Below are 23,859 nucleotides of genomic sequence, written 5' to 3' on the forward strand. Positions count from 1 at the left end.
CATTAGCTGGTTTGAGTTGGTCTAGCTGGTCTTCCATACTGGCCAGGCTGGTAGTCAGCTGGTTTAGTTGTTAGTAGTCATCCAGCCTGACCAGCTGACAATCACTCAAAAGCCCTCTTAAAATAGCAAACCAGACCAGCCTGACCAGGCTTAGACTGGTTTAAGCTGGTTTTTATTCAGCAGGAAAAATACACTTTAAAAAAAGCACATATTAAAAAACATCTTAAACCAGCCTAAGGTGGTTTGCTGGTCTTAGCTGGACACTGTGCCGCTTTCCACTGGTCATGCTGGTCTGGTTTGATGGTTTTAGAGGGGTTTGGGGAACTTGTCAGATTGTCAGACTAGGAGGTTTGCTGACCAACCAGCTAAGTCAGCTGAAAACCCAGCTTGGCCAGGCTTAGATACCAGTAAAACCAAGTTAAACCAGGATAGGCTGGTTTAAGCTCTTTTTTTCAGCAGGGCCTTGGTTAATTTTTTCAACATTTCAATTATTTGAAAAGACAAGCACTAATAAACAATGTGACATGCAACTGCGAAAGTACGACCACAAGAAATCACATCAGCGCTTGATAAAGAAAGCCAAGAATGATGGCAAATACATTTACATTTATGCATTTGGCAGACGCTTTTATCCAAAGCAACTTACAGTGCCCTTATTACAGGGACAATCCCCCTGGATCAACCTAGAGTTAAGTGCCTTGCTCAAGGACACAATGGTGACGTTTGTGGGGATTGAATCAGCAACCTTCTACTTACCAGTTCTGTGCTTTAGCCCACTACGCCACCATTTTCAGCAAATTAATCTTTTCCACCACACAGCTGTTTCTCAAGCATTCCCGAACTGGAGATTGGTCTGGGAATGCTCTGACAGTGGTGCTCTTTCACTCGCTCATAATGGGATAACTAGATAATGAGTAAGAAATTGCAGGATTTCATTAATAATGGCAATCTCCATGACAAACCATCTTATTTTTGGCTGAGGTTGAAATCGTCAGGTATGGATTGGAACAGATGGTACTGGGACAGTTTTGATGGTTTGGCTGAGAGTTTCTTCTTTGTGCTGGTTGCCAATCGAGACTTAATCTCGCTAACAATGTTTTGCATATCAAACAAACCATCTTGATGCTGAAATAAACTGTCTGAGCATTTGAATATCAATCAATTTAGTAAAACTCAAAGGTTTACACTAAAGCAAATGCTCTACTACTGAATGAACAGCTTATACAAGCCTAAGCTGGTTTGAGGGTCTTAAACGAGTCTCTCAACCTCATCAGGCTGGTCTGGTTTGCTGGTTTTAGAGGGGTTGTGGGTGCTTTCAGTTGGTCAAGCTGGGAGACAAACTGAAGACCAGCTAGATCAGCTGAGGACCAGCTTGGTTAGGTTGGGAGACCAGCTAAACCATCTTAAATCAGCTACTTGGTCAGCTATCTCCAAACCTGGTCAAGCTGGTCAAATTTACTGGTTTTAGAGGGGTTTAGGGTACTTTTCAGCTTGTAAAAGTGGGATACCAACTGAAAACCAGCTAGACCAGGTTGGGGAACAACCTAGAACATCTTTAGCTACTTGGTCAGGTACCTCCAAAACTGGTAAAGCTGGTCTGGTTTTATTGGGGTTCTGGGCACACTTCAGCTGGTAAATCTGGGAGACCAGTTGACTGACAAGCTGAACTAGCTGGAAGACCATCTTGGCAAGACTGGAAGACAGCTAGATCATCTTAAACCAGTTTAGACCAGCATACCAGTTTAGGCTGATTTATGCTGTTTTTAATTTCAGCAGGTGCTGAGAGATACACTTAGACCTCCATTAATATCCATGCTGGTCCAAGCTGACTTACGCTGGTCTGGTGCTGGTCTAGCTGGTGGACCAACATAGCCATGCTATTTACCTGCAAGAAAATGCTATCAACCAGTATGGTCTTTCTGATGAAGCTGGTTGACCAGGGAAGTTATGCTGGTTAAGCAAGTTAAAAAGCCTGAAAGGGACACCAGCACACCAGCATTTCATACAAAACACAACAAATACTGGTGACCAGTAATGCTAGTCTTTTCAACAGGGATTGTAGGCAGTATTTCTACTTCAGTGACTCTGCAAGTGACATTTTGAGAAAGTAAAAGAATGAGGCCCAGCGTTTGTTTGGGGTATTTCACAAGTGTTGTTTTTCATGGGCAGGAAATGAACCGGTTCCTGACCCCGTGATTTTCCCAGTCATTTCTCAAAGAAATAGACAAATCTTTCAGTATACTTCATATTATTGCATTTGAAACTAAAGATAAATCATATATCCTTACCCAAGAGAGGCGGAAATATGACACTAAGAAAGTAGGTCAAGAGGAGAAGACAAAAATGGGAGAATTTCCCCTTCATGTGTCTTTAAATCCCTTCCCTATCCCCTCATCCTTCCTCTCTCCTGTGCCCCCCTGACCTGACCATTCTTCCTAGATGATTTGAGTCCAGGAATGCAAGCCCTCTCCAAGTTGAGGCGACCCACTGCGAGCGTCCTATGCACATCTGGGACTGATTAATTGCACCTAGTTGGAACTACAGGGGGACAAGCGAAGGCCCAGATGTGTTCATGCGTATCCAGTACTCAACGCATCAGCCTCTCTAGATCTTCCTTTGACTTTCACTGTTAGTAATCATATTTACAGGAAAAAACGCCTGTTTGGCCTTAGTAAAATGTATAGTCATGGAAGTCTTACACGGAGGGCTAAATAGATCACAAGATCACAAGTTGCTTGGCAATAGAGGCCAAATTGTTGAAGGAACTGAGGTGAGAACAGGCTACCATGAGAACATCCTATAAGCTTCTCAGGTCTGTTTGAAACCACTTTGATCTGCAAGGAAAGTGTATCCCTGCAGTCTGAAAACTCTGGCCAACATCAGTCGAAAGACGTTATTCTGTTCAAACTAGCCAAGGTCAGCACAGCTCCATCTGTATGTGCACATGGTCAAAGAATCACACAATGCAACATGGTAAGGCAAAAACGAAAGGCTGGAACCCTTCGAGCTTGCTTAACGGGCCATTCAGACCGAACACATTCTAGCGCTAAAAAACACTTAGACAAAGTGCAAAAATTGTAACAGAGCACAGGTCTCTCATGTTTTTTAAAGTAAAAATGGTGTCTAAAAAACTGAGGTGCTGCTCCTCAAGACTCTGATTAGCAAGACATGGCATAATGGTCAAAAACTTCAATAATAGATTAGATTGAAATCTTGCAACAACACGTTTCTGGGAAATAAGGTCTAGTTGCCATCAAGACTTTGGGGTTAACCAGCCTTCCTTCGCCTGACAGATCTAAAACAAGTATGCTCAAATACCCCAGGAACTGAGAAGGGGGGATGTGCTGGAGATGTAGACAACATTCTGAAGTAATTTTGCCTTGATTGCAGTTCGAGTGACTTGTCAAATCAAAACCATTCACCAGCACCCTCTTCCCGCCAAACGTTCATTCACATCTCCTTTCCGTTTCGTCACCGCCACATTTGCTTGCCAGCAGTCTCTGCCAACTATTACTTCTTTCACATAACATCCTAAATTAAAATGAATCATGACTGAACATAACTAATGCATGGCATTCACACTTATGCAGAGATTGGCGGTAAGTTGTGTGTGGCGTAATTTGATGAAGGAACTCCGGTTGTCTTCACAGTCCAAAGACTTGACCTGTTTTTATGATCTCCCAATGCACATGGACCAAAAGGGATAGCCTGCCATGAGAGACCTTCTTAAAATGAAAAATCAGCCGAAGGGAAGGTAATCTAGTCTGGAACGCCAAGCCTCTGGGGACCAGCTGCACAATTAATGCAGGTGGAAACCTAAGACACAGCCAAAAACGTGCTCTATGGTCAATGACTGGGAAAAGTTACTCCGTTTTGTTGTGACCTAATTTGGTTCTAATCAGAGTGCACATCGAGATAAGGAAACTGTCAAGAAATATGTTTTTACTTTATGGAAAAAGCAGAGGTTCGTTTACATAGGTCGGAAGAAAAAAGAAGAGGAGACGAAAGGAAAGACGTCAAGTATTGAGAAGAGGAGGCGAAAGGAAACATTAGCTGTTTAAGGGGTTCCTGTGAAAAGCTTTGATGTTTCATGGACTGACCAACAAACACTTTTACTGCGCAAAGATTTACAATACAGCTAAACAGAGGAGGCAGCATCTTTAAATCTATCTTATCTCTTGCACAAATGACCAGCAAGTCAAGCATTCTGTAGTTTTATGCCTCACATTTGAGTCATTCTTTAGTCCATGGCCCTCAGTTGATTCATTCATACTCTTGTGGTTATGGGATAACTAGTAATGCTTTGTTGCTCGGAAAACCATTTTTCTGTTGAATCCATTGCCACAACCAAATACTGATGGCATTGGTGGCAAAAAAAGAGAAATGCATATTAAGAGTTCCAAAGAGACCAATGACCATGGCTTTAGTTTCAGATGTGAGGTCATGTTTATAGGAATAGACTGCAAAATAAATAGACTGCATAGCTTTCTTCGGTGGAGACCAGAGTAAGTGTTGACGCAGAACACACATGGCAGCGCGTAAAATGAATTAGATGAATGAGGCTGTCACCATTCATACTGTTAACTTGTTAAACTTCCTCTATAATCCGTGCCTAGTGCATAGCTGAGCTTGCATTTTGTTTGTAGAACTATTTTGCAGATTATTGACTTTCTAAAAACACTTTCCATCTATTGAGCTGCACAATTGATTCTTTTGTCAGGATCTTATTTCTTTGTTTCTGTATTTCTTTCTTAGAAGATGATTTGCAAAGACCAAACAGAAAGATTACTGCAGACACTGGATCTTTTGTAAAAATGCATCAACTTTTGGAAACATTCTTGTTTTTTAATTGGCCACAGAAGATTTATAAACAGGCATGACTCATGTGGGATTCACACTTGTTGGAACAAAAGCAAAAGGGAAAGCACTTCTCTCACAGGGTTCCTATTCCAGAAAAAAGGACTAAAATAGAATGCTTGTCCCCTTTCATTGACTTAAGCATACAGGTGTGTGCCAAAGTCTCAAGTAAATTTGTTTCCATTAACAATTGCATGCTTGGCCGACTCTTGTTGAAGTTCAGCCAAGTTAATGGACCGAGACAGTGGACACAACCACAGAATCACTGGGCTTTTCTCAAGGTTACTTTGCTCTAAAATCCTAAAGTTTTTAAAGTTAACATTTTAGTTACATTTTAGATAAATTTCATTGTTTTTTATTTGCCGTAAATTGTGGTGAGCTGTTATGGACATGAAAACCCTGTGAGATTCAAGTTTGGAGACAAATTCCAAACATCACCTTGAACAGAATATAGTATATATACAGTGTATCCGGAAAGTATTCACAGCGCTTCACTTTTTCCACATTTTGTTATGTTACAGCCTTATTCCAAAATGGATTAAATTCATTATTTTCCTCAAAATTCTACAACGTGAAAGAAGTTTGTTTGAAATCTTTGCAAATTTATTAAAAATAAAAAACGAAAAAAAATCACATGTACTTAAGTATTCACAGCCTTTGCCATGACACTCAAAATTGAGCTCAGGTGCATCCTGTTTCCACTGATCATCCTTGTGGTGTTTCTACAACTTGATTGGAGTCCACCTGTGGTAAATTCAGTTGATTGGACATGATTTGGAAAGGCACACACCTGTCTATATAAGGTCCCACAGTTAACAGTGCATGTCAGAGAACAAACCAAGCCATGAAGTCCAAGGAATTGTCTGTAGACCTTCGAGACAGGATTGTATCGAGGCACAGATCTGGGGAAAGGTACAGAAAACTTTCTGCAGCATTGAAGGTCCCAATGAGCACAGTGGCCTCCATCATCCGTAAATGGAAGAAGTTTGGAACCACCAGGACTCTTCCTAGAGCTGGCCGCCTGGCCAAACTGAGCGATCAGGGGAGAAGGGCCTTAGTCAGGGAGGTGACCAAGAACCCGATGGTCACTCTGACAGAGCTCCAGCGTTTCTCTGTGGAGAGAGGAGAACCTTCCAGAAGAACAATTATCTCTGCAGCACTCCACCAATCAGGCCTGTATGGTAGAGTGGCCAGACGGAAGCCACTCCTCAGTAAAAGGCACATGAAAGCCCGCCTGGAGTTTGCCAAAAGGCACCTGAAGGACTCTCAGACCATGAGAAACAAAGATTGAACTCTTTGGCCTGAATGGCAAGTGTCATGTCTGGAGGAAACCAGGCACCGCTCATCACCTGGCCAATACCATCCCTACAGTGAAGCATGGTGGTGGCATCATCATGCTGTGGGGATGTTTTTCAGCGGCAGGAACTGGGAGACTAGCCAGGATCGAGGGAAAGATGAATGCAGCAATGTACAGAGAGATCCTTGATGAAAACCTGCTCCAGAGTGCTCTGGACCTCAGACTAAGGCAAAGGTTCAACTTCCAACAGGACAACGACCCTAAGCACACAGCCAAGATAACAAAGGAGTGGCTACGGGACAACTCTGTGAATGTCCTTGAGTGGCCCGGCCAGAGCCCAGACTTGAACCCGATTGAACATCTCTGGAGAGATCTGAAAATGGCTGTGCACCGACGCTCCCAATCCAACCTGATGGAGCTTGAGAGGTCCTGCAAAGAAGAATGGGAGAAACTTCCCAAAAATAGGTGTGCTAAGCTTGTAGCATCATAATTAAAAAGACTTGAGGCTGTAATTGGTGCCAAAGGTGCTTCAACAAAGTATTGAGCAAAGGCTGTGAATACTTATGTACATGTGATTTTATTTTATTTTTTTCCGTTTTTATTTTTAATACATTTGCAAAGATTTCAAGCAAACTTCTTTCATGTTGTCATTATGGGGTATTGTTTGTAGAATTTTGAGGAAAATAATGAATTTAATCAATTTTGGAATAAGGCTGTAACATAAAATGTGGAAAAAGTGAAGCGCTGTGAATACTTTCCGGATGCACTGTATATCCATCAATCCATCCATCATTAATTTTTTCTGTCTTTTTTATCCATCTCTCCATCTGTCCATCTGTCTGTCTATCACTCTTTTCTTTTCCATCCATCCATATTTCTTTTCAATCCATCCATAAAGTGGTATTTGTCCATCTGTCCCAAAGTGATATTTTCTGCTCAAGTCTTCACATTTATTTTTAGCGTATGGTTTAGTGTGATATTTTTACTACCTTCTCCAAACAAGCAAGAGCTTTTAGGATGAGTTTGGTGAAGAATGTGGTCAGGTGGCCCAGGAGGTAGCTGATGGGGGGCATCTGGTGTCCCGTGGACGACACTCTCAGTGTGAAGATCAGATTGTTTGTGCTAGTTCAGGCCTGGTTGTGTATACACAGCTGGGGTCTCCATTTCTTAAAGAACACCTCCCGTATTTCATCCCCACCTACTCGTTCTTGTCAGAAAAGTCTGCAGAAACACTCCCTTGTCATTTCCACCCTGTCAGATGTCTCCCAAACGTTCCTCCTCCCTGCATTGTGTTTTCAAAGGGAACTGACCCACGACTGCACAAGGGGGCTTCATGACGGGGTGGGTTTACAGGGTAGAACAGACAGATGAGGGTGGGGTAACAAAAAAAGGGGCCAGGTATGCGGCCCTGTGTGCCTAAGGGCGCTCTTATCCCACAGTTCAGACGGCCTAATGGGAACGGTGTCTTTACAGTCCTCTCAGTCTGTCATTTTCTCATAACACCAACCAAGGATTTCATTGTTCCAGCGTTGAGAGATGTGGCCACAATGTTAACTGTTATATTCATTTCAAACTAGAAGCGAAGGGAAAAGCGCATTTTTAAGCCTGCCTCAATGCTGAAGTACATTACTCTCCCGGAGCGTATCTGGGTCACGCCATTGCATTAACCCAACGTGTGGTATTAAACATGGTAAACAAACCTCACATCTTTCACAAAAATCTTTAAAAAGCTGAAAACTTTCATCTTCTCCGTAGCTCTCAAATCTCATTTGCACTCGTTTATGTTCAAATATAGCATCAATTATCATGATTCCATCCAAGTTACGAATTTCATTTATGCACAAATCTGGAATACTGCAAAAACAGTTTGCGAATAAAACGCCCTTTCCATCCCATGTGTTTGAAATTGGCACAAAATACATATGAAAATGGAAGTTCAAACCACTGTGGCTCTCTTATAAAATGCAATTGTTACTTGCAGTTTAGAGCGCGCAGTCAAAACGCTCTGACGAATTTCATGTTTGCTAGCGTTCAGCGGCAGATGTTCTGGGAGGAAATAGTAGCCAATCATTTTATAGCGCTTCAGAATAACTAGAGTACCAATTGAAATGCTATCCAATAATATTGATTAAATTCTCTGAGCCAGTTATGTATTCACATGGCTTATATTCCTTCAAGAGTCCAACACAACGAGAAAAAATGAGGGGAAATTTGGAGAAATCACGGTAGCTTACCTCTCTCGCACTGAGGTCCAGTAAAACCGTAGACACAGGCGCATCTGTTTGGCCCGATACAACGACCGCCATTTTGACATCCATTCTCACACACAGCTGCGGAAAGCGAAATTGGTCAGATGTAAGAGTTTATTATGTTTTTACTACAAACAAAATCTTACGTTTTTAATTAGTGTTTTTATAACTTATTTTCCAGTAAAAATGTTCATCCTTAAAACAAGAAAAGGAAGCCTAAATTTCTAGGCAATTTGCTTCTTTAATATATTTACTAGAAAATAAGACAAAAATACTTAAGAATACGATTTTTTGCAGTGTTTTTTTATACTATGTTCAATAACGCTCATTTCGTGTTTTCCAGTAAAAATAGGTAAGAAGCCAAGTTGCACAAGATATTAAGAGGTTTTTTTTATTTATTTTTTTTTTAGAAAATGTATCTTTTGTAACTTTCTAACAGCTTGTAGTTAAATTAGCAAGAAGTAGCTTAAGCCAAACATTTTTGAGATCTTGTATTGTTGTGTCTGTGTGTGTGTGTTTGTATAAATGAATGCTCTGAAAATGAACTATATACTCACGCTGTCCACAGTGAGTTCCTGTGTAGCCCTTCTGACACGAGCAGGCGTCTTCATTACAAACTCCTCCGTTCATACATCTGACGCTGCAGGACTGGACTGTACAACAAAGACAGGTGATTAGAAACTGTACAAGGGGCCGTTCCGTCTGAACGCATTCTTGCGCAAAAAAGTTAGACACAGCGCAACAAATACAGTGCTGTGAAAAGTATTTGCCCTTTTCCTGATTTCTTCTATTTTTGTGTATTTTTCATACTAATTTGATTTAGATCTTCAAACGAGATATAACATAAAACAAAGACAACCTGAGAAAACACAAAATACAGTTTTTAAATATATATACGGTATATATATATTTTTTATTGAAGCAAAAATGTTATCCAACACCTATATCACCCATGTGAAAAACTAACTGCCGCCTGAAACTTAGTTGGCTGTGCCACCTTTAGCAGCAACAACTGCAACCAAACGCTTCCGATAACTGGAGATCAGTCTTTCACAACGCTGTGGGGGAATTTTGTCCCACTCTTCTTTGCAGAACTGCTTTAGTTCAGCCACATTGGGGGGTTTTCAAACATGAACTGCCTGTTTAAGGTCCTGCCACAGCATCTCAATCGGGTTCAAGTCAGGACTTTGACTAGGCCACTCCAAAACTTTAATTTTGCTTCTTTTGAGCCATTCAGAGGTGGACTTACTCCTATGCTTTGGATCACTGTCTTGCTGCATAATCCAGATGCGCTTGAGCTTCAACTCACGGACTGATGACCGGACGTTCTCCTTCAGGATTTTCTGGTAGAGAGCAGAATTCATGTTTCCCTCAATTACTGCAAGTCGCCCTGAAGCAGCAAAGCATCCCCACACCATCACACTACCACCACCATGCTTGACCGTAGGTATGATGTTCTTTTTCTGGAATTCTGTGTTTGATTTACGCCAGATGTAACGGGACCCCTGTCTTCCAAACAGTTCCACTTTCGACTCATCAGTCCACAGAACATTCTCCCAAAAGGTTTGAGGATCATCAAGGTGTGTTTTGGCAAAAACTGGGTTAGCAGTGGCTTTCGCCTCACCACTCTTCCATGGATGGCATTTTTGGCCAGTGTCTTTCTGATAGTGGAGTCACGAACAGTGACCTTTATTGATGCGAGAGAGGCCTGCAGTTCCTTGGATGTTGTCCTTGGCTTTTTTGTGACTTCCTGGATGAGTCGCCGCTGTGCTCTTGGAGGAATTTTGGAAGGTAGGCCACTTCTGGGAAGGTTCACTACTGTTCCAAGTTTTCTCCATTTGAAGATAATTGCTCTCACTGTGATTTTTTTGAGTCCCAGAGACTTTGAAATAGCTTTGTAACTCTTCCCAGACAGATGTATTTCAGTAACCTTTTTCCTCATCATTTCTGGAATTTCTTTTGACCTTTGCAAATGTGCTACTGGGTGAGACCTTTTAGCCAAATTCATGCTGCTGAAAAAGTTTTATTTAGGTGTTGATTTGATTGAACAGGGCTGGCAGTAATCAGGCATGGGTGTGTCTAGTCCAGCTGAACCCCATTATGAATGGAGTTTCATTGATTTGGGGATTTAGTAACTAAGGGAGCAAATACTTTTTCACACAGGCCCAGTTGGTATTGGACAACTTTTTTTCTTCAATAAATAACATTACCATTTAAAAACTGTATTTTGTGTTTACTCAGATTGCCTTTGTTTTATGTTAGATTTTGTTGTACACAAAAACTGAAGAAAAAATACTTTTTCACAGCACTGTAGAAACAAATGCAAGTGTCTTGAAACACGCTTTTAAAAGTCAACGCTAAAAGAACAGTGAGACGTGGCGCAACAGCCAAAGACATCCATCTAGTGCATGTTTACATCCAATAACAATTGGAAAAACAGCGCAGACAGACTACGATGACATAAGCACCATCAATCATCTCTGATCGGACTCTTGCGTCACGTTTTTTAAAATAAGATTAATGTTCCCCATCTGTCACATCAAAGCATTCCACAACAAACTTTGTCTCTGTCTCTGAATCTGTCTAAACAAAGGCGTTGCGCCATATCGTTTCAGCCAAAAACATCATTCATACGATTACTAATTTACTCGATTACAAAGAAATATGTGAATTTATAGCAGTTCCTCCTTTATTGCTTTCATCTACTCTTGCCATGACCTACCAAGCTATGTTTGGAATAGCATACTAGCATACTAGTTTTATTATTGCTGCACCCCTTATTTTATAAAATAGCTCTAATCTCTTAAAAATAAAAAAAAGACTAAATCAAACTAGGCGGTAAAGACTGAGAAGCGTTCATAGTTTTTATAAAAAATAAATAATTTAAAAACTTTTCCCATTTAAAAGACCTTTTCGTCTGATTTCGCATAAAGAATGTCGTGAATAGATATAAAAAAAAGTAGCACTATTTAAAAAATATAGTATACTGCGCAGTATTCAGTAAATTGTGAGCAAGTATTCCATTCTGAAAACATAACCCTAATCTTTTAAAAAAACATAGTAAAACTAAATCAAAACTAAAAGTAAAGGTTAAAAGCATTTAGTTTTTTAATGTTAGCGTTAAAAAAAAATCGAATTTTGTAACTAAAAAAAAAAGCATTAAAGGAATATTCCGGGTTCAATACAAGTTAAGCTCAATCAACAATGGTAGTGAATGGGGACAAATTTTGAACTCTAAAATACTCACTTTTTCAAAAGTATAGCCACAAGACAAAGAATGATTTGCACGTAAACATGATTTTAGTGTGATAAAATCACTAACCTTTTCCGTGTAAAGTTATAGCAAATTTGACAAATTTGTTCCCATGATGATGTAACGTCAACAAACCCTAAAATTACTGTAAAAATGGCGATTTAAACAACTTTACAGCTCTGAGTCACTGATCCTGAGTCAGCTTTAATCATCCCATGCTCCCATTTACGGGGAGTTGTATCACGGAGCAGTTCGGCTGCGTAAGTCAGTGAATTGAGTGAGTATTTCACCCTGTGTATCATGTCGTGTTCAGTGGAAGATTAGTCTTATAATCCCTCTGCCTAAACACATTTACTGATTTTTTTAATGCAGTGTGTATTAACACATGAATCAACCGCATTTCACTCAACCGAATGTTGACCTCATCTTACGCTAAAACACGAAATTCGCATGTGCGTTAGGGAGTTGATTGACAGGTGATATCTGTATCTAAAAGGTGATTGGCTCTTTTACCTGCAAGGTACTACATCCATTGACTGTTGGGTGCTAGAGCTTCTTGGTTGGGAGTTCCAATTTCTAAGTTCTCCAATTCTTCATTTGAATAGAAGTGACTCATCTCTGCTAAATAGTCTCTGGCCTCACACTCTATAGAACTACAATGCCCATCATGCACTACGTCTCCTCCCTGAAGTTTGCACACTTTTACTCCTGATTTCTCACAATACAGGGAAAGTAGAGGTGTACAAAAGCAATGCGTTACTTTATTTAAAATGTAACTCAGATATTATGGTCTAAAATAACAAATATTGCGTTATTTATTCGTTACTTAAAAAGTAATCTGATTACGTAACACACGTTACTTTTATCGTGTTACCCCCAACGCTGTTCAGTAAGTAATGAGTTAGTATTCCTTTCCGAAAACATAGCCAAAATCTCTTTAAAAAAAAAGACTACAGCAAAAATGGGGTAAAGGTTGAATAGAGTTCGTAGATAAAAGTTTTGCCTGAAAACATTATGATTTTCATCAGATTTCACATCAAACAAGAGATCAAACGTGACTACTTTATTGTTTTGTTTTAGGTGATTGCATGCTTTCAACAGTGCAGCCTGTAAGTGTTCAAGTACAGCTTGTGTTTTCCTACAGCACAGGAAATGAGCTCACTGGCTAAACCTGCTGATGGCCCCCTACAGGTGGAGGAGGGGTGCGCTCTGGCGTGCTGACCCATGCAAAGAGAGCTGCATGTGCTGCAACACACACACTAACACACACACACCCAAAACGGGGCTCCCAGAGGCTCCCACTCCACAATACACCTCTGTGTGCAGCAGTCACATCTGTCAGTTTTTACGAGCTACACTGAAGGCAGGAAACATGAGCGAAGTTGAGAAACAGAGCTTCTTTATGACTGTAGCGCTTTTGTGTTTTAGCATGGGGAATCATTGCCTGTCATTGGCAAGTTAATTGCGGAGACTTCGTGCAGTTTAAGAGAAAGTATGTAGCAAGAGGTGCGAATTTGCATTCTGCAGTCTATTTCCTGTTGTTAAAACAACTTGAAAGAGTCTAAAGTGAAAAGTATACTAGGGCTGCAACAACTAATCGTTAAAATCGATAATTATCGATAATGGAAATCATCGACAACAAATTTCATTATTGATTAGTTGGATATTTGCCACGAGCACGGAGAAGCCCCATCAGTGACATCACTTCATAGCCAAGTGAAAAATTTATTGCATTATGAAACTAATGAAAAACAGCGGAGACAAGCTGAAGTGGAAAAAACACGACCCAAGATGTCCACTTTATAAACACTTCAAAAAAGATCATAATAAGCATACATTTTAATGTGGAGCGGTTGCTGCGTCAGGTGCGTTGAGTGATTGTGCTGTTTCTCTCCAACGCATCACTTACATTTTACAGCTATTTCCTGTTTTATAATATAAACATGTTATGAATTCAAAATCAGCTGTGTATTTTGCAAAACTGTTTGTTCTTACCAGAAGCGAGTCTCTGTTAAACTCTAATGTGCAAGTGAGCGTGCGCATCCGTGTCAATCAAACTGATCGCAATGGAGAAAAGGAGCGCAATCATTTTGATTGAACTGTCCTACATCATACCACGATTTCAGTTTGAATGTAATCAATCGTGCAGCTTTCATGGATATCAGACAGAAGTCTCAGCAGTCAAGGTGTGCCGGTTTTAAAGTGTTTTCTCCTGCTCATGTAATACAGTGAGTACCGGGATGAGTCTTTTCAGCGCGAGAGTGAGTTTGCACTGCGTTTACAGGTGATTGTACTATATTAAACTGTATGTAATGCTGAATATAATGTATAATAATGCTAATGGTCCTGATATTTGAAACGTAACTTTTCATGATTCAGGCTTTGTTCAAAGTTTTGTGAGAGTATAGAATCGTGAATTCAGTAATGTAAATCAAACCAAATCCTTACGCCCTTTATATCTGTCTTTTGAAAAATCATATTTTAATCAAATACAGGAAAAGAAATGTAATTTTTAGCAGATTAATCGATTAATCGTAGAAATAATCGATGATTAATCGATTATCAAAATAATCATTAGTTGCAGCCCTAAAGTATACATCGGTCAGACGCCAACGCTAGGCATCTGCGTACAGGACGTGTGATGCAAATTCCGTCCTCAGCAGAGTGTTCGAGCACTAAACACGTGTGTCCCGATTTTTCTAACCGTGCGTACTCTGAAAGCACAGTATGGACATGCGCCTGGAATTATTTGCACTAATTAGTGGGTCCACAAGGTGGCGACACTCAGAATAGAGCCGTTGTTGTCACGAAGAAGAGCTAGAAGCAATCACTGCTAAACAGGAGATGAAGGTGGAAACAACAGTGGATGTGCATGTCAAGAACACGTGTGGGAGGAGATCAGAAGATACCTGCATTTGAATAACTCGAGTTTGAAAGACTATATAGACATCTTTATGGGTCTAAACTCCTGATGAGAAATAGTTCCGTATCTCATAGCAGTCGTAGCACGAATGCGCCAACTGCCTATGTATGCGCGCACAATTGAATGAAGAATACTTTTAAAAGCTAGCGTTTAAGTGTTCGCGTCAAAACCGAAGTATACTTTGGGATTAAATAGGGCCGTTCACACCGAACGTGTTTTTATGTGCACTGTTTTTTCCCCCAATGTAAACATGCCCCAGACGAATGTATCTGACCATTGCACCACATCTTGTGTTTTTGGCGTTCCGCGCAAGAGCACCAATTTGTTTTTATGCCGTCTAGGTGGTTAGCTGGTCTTCAGCCTGGCCAGGTTAGTTAGACTGGTCTGTTTTGATCATTTTAGAGGAGTTTTGGGTAACTAAACACCAGCTTTGCCAGACTGGGAGACGAACTATAGTAAACTATCTTAAACCTGCTAAGATTAGCAAACCACCTTAGGCTGGTTTATGCTGGTTATTTCAGCAGGGATTGCCTGATGGTTTTGTTTCCTGTGTTGATGTATTTCCTATTGGAACAGGAAGTTTGGGCGGGACATACTGAAGGGGTGGTCTCTTTAAAAAAAAAAAAATGAAAATGAAAAAGACTGCTCATTTTAAATGTGTATACTGTATAAGCTAAAAGTTCATTTTGTCAACTTTTGAAGAATACTAGCATAGTGATGGCTTTAAAGCAAATAGATTCAGACTGAAAGCCAAAATAAAAGCTGTTTCACAACCGTTCATATAAATCCAGGGATTCGATTTATATAAATAAAGATGTATTATAGTTAAACACTACTGAGCGGGTAGAACAAGGGCTTAGCGTTATCTCTAGTACAGCTGCAAAATTTTGGATGCCAATGGTTAAAATCTGTGGCTGCTTGTTATTTATGAAGTAATTGCAGATTCATAGCTGACTCATAAAAGCGGCCGCTCCCCACCACTGCAGACGGTACGCGGTCAAGTGGGCGTAATGACAGAATTACAGATCTCCCAAATCCCATGCAGCCGCCAAAACAAGTGTATGTTTGCCGTTCACTTTCAAACACTCTGATGACTCCAAAACTGGCGGCAGAATTAGATGGTCAATTTCTCATTGGCGAATAAATTGACTCTGGTTTTACATCTTTTGAGACCAAACCCTATGGTTAGGTACCTTTGGGTTTATTTGTGTATGACCGCATATTCCGGGAATTCGGTGAGAAACGGCTAGACGGGGCTGGCACAGAGCGCATGTAGTAACAGAAACTTACACTAATGTTAAACAACCTCATCCAGGAATTACCTACAGCCATTACTTTTCTGCAATCTAAACAAAATCAATCAAAACCTTCTCGAAGTCTGTCATAGAAAACAACACTTTGGAAGGTTTCGTCGGTGGGCAGATGGTTTCAAATTTAGCACATCTCAACAGAAAACACTCATAGCTTGACATCGGCTAATGATTCAAAGAACGAAACACTATATGTTGTCAGAGAAATTTCACGGTATTCCGTGACGGCAGTATATCTGCTCAGTTTCACCTCTCAACTGAGAGAACTTTAAACCTAATAAATCATTGAACATGTCAAAAGAATGTTCAAATCTATGATTAAATCCTTGAATGTAGAGAAAAGTAAAAACAAAAACACATTTACTGTTGGATCTGTAGCCTAGTGGCTAACACACATGCTCCAAAATGTTCTGAGAATCTGATTTCATAATTTTCTGTTCCTTTTCACTGCAAACAATAATTTTTTCAATCAATATTTTTGTCTTGATTTCTAGTAAAAATAACATTAACATTATTGAAAATGTTGCTTCTCAAGTAAATGTATTATGTTTTAAGACTTGTTTTCAGGGAACATATTTTGAAATGTTTTTTTTGTTTTCTTTTTCAAACAACATTTTGTGAGTGAATAAAAAAAATACATCTTGTTTTAAGGAAGTTTAAATATTCTTACTGGTAAACAAGACAGTGTAGCTCACTCCTTTTTTGCATATTTACCCCATCTGTTCCCCTTCATTTCTAGTCTTCTTTCTACTCTATGCAATGAGATAACCATGTACTATGAAAGTAGAGGTTGAAAGTTGCCGATAACGAAGGTGGTGGGACTCTTAATTTGAAATTAAGAAATTATTAAAAATCTATCAGCAACTATCAGCATAGATTTTTGCCAATGACCAATAGTTGATCAATGACCAATCGGCACCAATTAATCGGTAAAACCGATATATATCGGTCTACCTCTATCTGAAAGCCCATCAAAGTCAATCCAATATCAATGGTTACAACATGTCAGTCAGGCCATAGGGATCCCTGCTTATATTGGTACATTGGCAGAAAATTTGCAATAATTGTGGGATGCAAAGAGACTGAAATTAATGAACTCACCTGTGGCTGCCCCACAGCTGGGGGCAAGATGACCACTGGAGCAGGTACACATGTTGGGCCTGGAGCAAAAGCCATCTCCACACGAGTTCCTACAGATTGCTGGAGCGAGAAAAATATTCATGAGAAGTTTTCGACAAAGACATTACACACACATATCTTTTAATAAGTTATTTGCACTTTTCTGGACCCCTTTCATAGACTGTGAAGATGCAATTCCACCTTAATTTAGCAGCGTAAGTCTTGCAAACGTTTTAATACTTTGATGCAATGTGATGTAGTAGGTCACGTGACAAAAATGTACTGTAGCATACCTGCAGTTTGAAAAAATTTTGTTACATGCAGCATACTGTTTCTCATATAACTTTTATTAAATGTGCAGTATGCAGTACATACTATGCAATGCAGTACACAATTCCATTCTGAACATAGCCTGTTTCTCAGATCTGTTGGTGGGCATTTCCTCCATCTTCCTGTACTAAGCTGTCAACTCTTGTGGGGGTTGTGGTTAAAGGTCTGTGGTGGTAACCTAAAGATCATAGGGGTCAAACCCCAGAAGGGGCAATTCATATTTCAATTTGTGAGCTATCCCTTTAACCACAGGGTAAACCCTAACTCTGTTGTAATTGTATAGTAAGTTACTTTGGATAAGTAAGCATTTGCTAATTAACATCCTCAGCCCCCAACTTTAAAAACAAAAGCTTCCTGCATCACATGATACTGGAGATACTCACGAACTATACACTGGTTTCCTCCGGGGAGTGTTTTCCATCCTGGACAACAATAGGAATGGAAGCGTGAGCCACATACATTGGGCCTGAAATGGAGAGAAAAAAAAAATTCATCTAAAAGCCAAATATTAATAACAAAGTTTTCTCAGACACATACAGCAGAATGAAATTTCTACAGTCTCAAAGACCTTGTGACCTTTGAGAAGAAATACGGCGCAATACATACAATGGCCCCAACGGACTTTATACGTTGCTCCAGGAAACAACTGAGAAAAGAGTGCGTTTGTTTTGAGAAGGACTATAACTAAACTTCCTGAAACAGAAATATTTACCAAAGCCACTCTTACATTCCTAAATGTACTTATCCATGAGCTGTTTTTTGGCTCCGATTTGACTTTCTTGCCAACTGTGAGAGTTACTCCAGAGGAATGAGATTGTCTTAGTCTTGATATTTGTGATATTAATTATAGGGCTAAGCACAACTTTTAACATTCTTCTCTTGAGTACTGTTTCTCACAAGCAAGCCCTGTAGCATGTTTTGAGGGCCACTGTTTAGTGTATATGTCTTGATCCAGGATGACAGCTGAACTATTCAAACAAGCATCCATGATGGATTCGCAGACTGTGACGGGTTCTCACTGGTCAATGACAGCTAAGGGGCCGTTTACACGCCAACGATTTCAACTAAAAACGGAAAACTTTTTATGTGTTTGGCTGTTCGTTTACACGACTATGGCATTTTGGGGCCTGAAAACGCAAACTTTTGAAAACGGGTTTCAAAGTGCACATTTTTGAAAACAATGCCGTTATCGTCTCCGTGTAAACACACAAAAACACGAATTTGTGAAAACGATGACGTCATGCGCACGCGTATTAAATGTTCAGCCTATAGGCATGCGTGCGAGGACTTCAAAACAATGCACGAGACATTCAAAACTACAATGGCGGACTACAGGACTGTGTTTGTGCTGCTCAAGATTGAGTTTACTGACGCTTCTCCAGCAAAGTGTAGATTTACTGCATCACTACTTCGACCAGCGTTCGCCATCTTCATTGTTTGTATTCACTGCTCTGTGGAAGAATGCTTATGTGCGCAGGCGCGTAGTGTTTCTTTACAAAGTGACATTGCCAACTACTGGCCTGGTATGCATAATACAGCCTTTTTAGTCGTTTTCATGGATCCGTGTGAACGGGGATCGTTTTGACAACGTTGTCTTCTGTACACGAAACTTTTCAAAAACGCAAAGGAAAAACTTTTCCGTTTTTAGTACATCGTTGTCATGTAAACGTACCCTAAGAGGCCAAATGTAATCTTTCGCTGGTTCTTTCTAACAAGCCCTGATGATATCCGTCAAACCTGAACTCTCGCAGCACAGACACTTTTATTTAAATCATCAACAAGTTAAGCTTGCCATAAATGGAGCTTTAAAAAAAACACAAGGTACATCTGTCTTTCTACACACATGCATAAATTCCTTTCCTCTACAAGTCAAGATGTTTACAAATGTCAGTCACCTGGGGACAACCAGCTGTAGTTTAAATTGTTTGATGGATTTCAAACGGTAATACCAGACAACACAACTGCTAAGAGTAAAGGTAACTGGAAGGCAAGAGAGAGTGGAGGCAGATAAATGGCTAGATGTTGGAGAATGGAAACAGAAAATGCTGGAAAAAGGGCAAGAATTGGTGGGAGGTAAAGAAAACAAGTGGAAGTGAAAAGTTTGGGGGGTTGGGGGAGTGGGCTGTTGAAAACAAAAGCAGCAGCGAAAATAAGGCCAGAAAATGAAAAGAGAGAGTCTTCTTTCTTAAGAAGAGACTTGAGCAGCCTGAACAATCTTGAACTCCTAGAGAACGAGTTGAAGACGCCACGATGGATCCTACTGGACTCTTCTACAAACAAATCAATTTTTTCACCCAGAAAATTAAAATTATGTGTGGTCTATCCCTTTAAGTTTAGTTTACCACTACTCCATAAAAAACATAGGAACCCAGCATCCTAAATGCAAACCAGCACCTCAAAGAAAAAAGAGAGAGATCTGCTACAAGGCAAACACCTGGGAAGACCATGTGACACCTTCTAAATGGATGGACTAATTCACGTCACTATACTACGTCAAATTTGCTTACATGTACAAGAGCTAACAGGCCTCAGGCAAAGGCCAGCATCCTCTGCCAAAGATCTTAGGATAAACCAAGTCAACTTTACAATTAATGGGGGAGGTCCACTAAAGACCCCTTGCAAACTGAATTCCAGTAAGCTAAAAGGTCAGGAAATTAGGACGTGCTTTGACGGCCTGTGGCCAGTTTGTGGTGAGGTCATAAAAACTGAAGAGGAGCCCCTGTGAAGGCTTGGGAGCTATCTAGACCAAGGCTAACAGTCCTAAAGAGGGGTAAAGGTTAGTTCAGAGGCATTTGTTTACAGCCCCCAGGATTGCTCTAGTTGAGAGCCAGTAAGCTCAATGCACGCTCATTTTAAGTTTATAAAGATCCTAGATCTCAAATTTTTCCATTTCCAACTTGGCCTGTTTCAATCAGTTGACCCTACTGAACTCAAATCACATTGCCATCTAGACAATACCAACTTTAAATGCAATGACAAAGAGGAGATGGGGATCATTCTTGAACGTTCTTGCAAGTCGAATGTGGTGTTCTTGCCAAGATTGTTTCAAGAGACATTTTAGAGGTCTGCACATGTATCTGGAATTGACTGTCCTAAAGGGTAGCACAAAATCGCTTGCAGTTAAAAAAAAAGAGTATACTTTTAAAGGCAGGAGCACCTGACTGTTCCCAAGAAGTGCTGGAACACAGGAAAATTAAGTATACTTTGGTCTGAAGGCATTTCCATGTCCAGCTTGGCCTGTTTCAAGTAGCTGACCCTAATGAACTCAAATCACACTGCTGTCTAGACCATACAAATTTTCGATGCAATGACAAAGAAAGACCCTCCATATGATTTCACGCTATTGCACGAGTCCCTGTGGGAATGTTGTGTTCTCGCAAAGATTGTTTCACTTGACAATTACAGTTCTATAGCGACTGATGGGAACAATGATGAGTAACAGAAAGTAATTAGGAATTTTGTTTTTTCTTGTTCAGAACAACATGACACAATGAGTCCATTTGATATGTTGATAAGAATTTATGGGCATGCTATTTTGCACACATAAGGATACACTTATCACATCTGTGTCTTCCTTTTCAATTATGGATTGAATCATTGCAGTATGTTTTTCTATTTTGTGGGGTCCCTCTCACATGAGATATTAAATTTGGCCCCATATCTAGATGCCACATAAATTTTGCTAAATATGTTTTTCTTGTTTTGAACTTAAAAATGCTTGTTGGCTTCTAGTCAGGCCCTTCGGTATCCAATAAAAATTGTTTTCCTTTTGACTGGCATTTGCTTTCAGCTGTTCAAAGAATACAGTTCCAAGACAAAGAGCTCACTCTCTCTGGGGAAAAAACATCAAGCGTTCTGGACGAGCTGGAGTCCATCTTTGGAGTCGAGTGGAAGTGACATTGCCTTGGAGACATGTTGAGCAAATGAAAACGGTTCTCTGCTTTGAGAATCCTGGCCAAGCCAGCTAGCTAAACTTATTAAAACAGCTACCCTGAGCATTTAGCTGGCACTATACTCTGTGAAACTCGTCAAAATCTGCTTGACATCGATAAACAAGGACCACAGAATCATATTCTCACCCCAAGACCATTGCTTTTACAGCAGTCTCCCAGACTTTGCCTTTATTTCAGGGGCCCCAACTGCAAAGCCATCAGACTCCTACAACGTGACAGCCAAATTATGCTTAGTGAGGAAAGCCAGTAAGCTCCAAATCACCTACTGCAGCTCTCTTAAACCGGCTGACCCAGAATAATTCAGCTTGATTGGTCAGCGGTAGATCAAATGTGGACTTTTGACAGCAGCCCGAGACTTTACATGAATTAGATCATGAGATTCTAGCTCAGTTTCTTCCAGCATATATACACATTAATCTGACCACAACTGGCCAAGTCATAGTTTGCATATACTGAGATTTCAGCCTGAATATGCAAAAACCCACTGTAGTTTGATTATAACTGCACATGTAAACATACTGATAGTAAGAAGAAAGTCCTACAAAGACGTATGTTTCAGAAAAATATGTTGCCTACGCAAGTCAGTAGCATTTCTGTGCTGGACCTTCTTTTCTTTGTTTACTGACATGACGTAAACATGCAAAGCTGAATGACAGAAGCCTGAAATTTCCTGCCAAATTGAACCCAACTGCTCTAAATGTAAAATCATTATTGTAGGCTTACCATAGTGACTCGGGGTACAGCAAGAATGCGGTTTTGAAGACTTGAAGAAGATTTTTAATGTACTGGCTCAATAATGGTATTTTGGTATTTATAATGGAAAATCAAACAAGTAATCCTCCACAGTGCACCTTTAAGATTAGCATCTTGCCTTGAAAAGTGAATTGTTGGATGGAAATAATCTGGAAACTGTGTAAGTATTGAAAGTCTAGGACACCTTTGGGTCAGTCCATGTTTTGCATGGACCCTTAAAAGTTTCAAAGCAACACGGCGGGTCACATACTCTCACTTTAGCTGGAAAATGGGCCAAAATGTCTAATTAGCTCACCTCTGTGTGGAATTCCGGTCGAGTCCAATTGGTTCCACTTCTGGCACTGGTGAACATGTACAGAATAGCCCTATTGTTTCTGAAGTCCACTATCAACTGGACCGCTAACCACAGTGCCAATGCAACTGACTCAAAGTGTTTGTTTGACCTGTCTTGATTTGATTCAGACCTTATTGAAAAACAAAAACCCTTTGGATTTTGTGTTGATGTATCTTGATTAAATATGGTTCCATGTATTGAAATGCTCTTTCTCACCTGCGGATTGCAAACAAACGTCCCTTGTTGGAGGCCCTGAGTAATCAGAATACCTCATTTCCTGTTGCATTTTGCAGGGGGAGTTATAAGCAAGTACAGATGAGAGGATGATTAGAATAACTGATTCAAATGAATGAGGACAGCAAAGCACAAAACAGCCATTGTTTTCTGAAAAATGAGAAAATTACAAAGCTCTGGCTTTGTGAACACAAATGCCCACCCCAAGTTTGAAAGGCACTGGAGGGCTTGGAAAAATAGCCTATCCATCATGCAATCCTTATGTGTCCTCTTTTAATATATTTCAAAGGATAGTTAAGCCAAAAAATAAAAACTTTGGATCAAAAATCACCATGTATTCTTCTGAGATATAAACACAAGTAAAATTGACAGTGACCAAGCTCTTGAAACACTCTTGTTGTCATTACCAACACACTGAGGCATTTCAGCACTTAAAATTCCTTCACAGCCGATTCAGACACATTTGACAATTTCTCAGCTGGCACCACCACATATGTTGCTTTTTTAGGGAACAATCATGCATTCAACCTGGACAGCAGTTTGGCTCCAACCCAAACAGAGCAAGAGGTAGTAACCGCAGATTTCTACATCAGCAAATTGATGCACTGAGTACACTGATTTTGGATTTGAATTGTGTCGTCTAGACACCAGTTCAAGCGTTGAAGGCAAAATATCCCAGTCCTCAGAATAAAACATACTGTACTTCGGGCAATAAAAATGTTGTTAAACCCTCGTTGTGCCTCTTATGGTTAAACCATTAGCATTTTCACTTCAAGGATGGAACTGACAGAAAATAGGGGCAGGACGCAGCTAAAAAAAAAAAAGTCTTACCCCCTGAGGGACTCCTGGCCTCGCCGACGGACCCTCTGTTGGACCTCCCCCTCAGGTTTTCCAGTGAATCGGCTGGCCTGGATGTCTCCATCGCCTTGTGTCTGCACCGAATAGACTGCGGCCCACCAAAGCACCACCTTGGCCAGCTTCCATGCTCCCATTGGGCCCTGCTGCGTGACTCCTGAAGCCCCCGTTAAACGTGCCTCACCCGTAATAAAACAGTTCCCTTCCAATGAGCTCTTCAGATGCAATCTTCAAGCGAGTGATTCAAGAGCACTCCAGACTGAAGGCTGTAATTGAGTTACCAGAAGACAAAATGCTTACTTTGTGCCTTGTGTTTTCATCGATTTTGGTAGCTTATTTCCATTCATTTTACAACTTAATCTATTTGTGAAGCTATGGAATTTTCATTTTGG

At 40.3% G+C, this 23,859-nt stretch overlaps 1 protein-coding gene across 1 annotated transcript in view; it reads right to left on the reverse strand.

Annotated features, from left to right (window-relative positions):
- The window catches only part of LOC127438809 (fibrillin-2-like), an 89,692-nt gene that overhangs the window by 63,750 nt on the left and 2,083 nt on the right, over positions 1-23,859 (reverse strand). The window contains exons 2-6 of the mRNA XM_051694663.1: positions 23,444-23,733; positions 17,722-17,804; positions 16,991-17,089; positions 8,961-9,056; positions 8,389-8,484 (exon numbers count right to left, since the gene is read on the reverse strand). Coding sequence (XP_051550623.1) covers positions 8,389-8,484; positions 8,961-9,056; positions 16,991-17,089; positions 17,722-17,804; positions 23,444-23,604 — 535 coding nt within the window. The 5' untranslated portion in view covers positions 23,605-23,733. The remainder of the gene's footprint in view (positions 1-8,388; positions 8,485-8,960; positions 9,057-16,990; positions 17,090-17,721; positions 17,805-23,443; positions 23,734-23,859) is intronic.

This window comes from Myxocyprinus asiaticus, chromosome 50 (assembly GCF_019703515.2).
Source record: "Myxocyprinus asiaticus isolate MX2 ecotype Aquarium Trade chromosome 50, UBuf_Myxa_2, whole genome shotgun sequence".
NCBI classification, from domain to species: Eukaryota; Metazoa; Chordata; class Actinopteri; order Cypriniformes; family Catostomidae; genus Myxocyprinus; species Myxocyprinus asiaticus.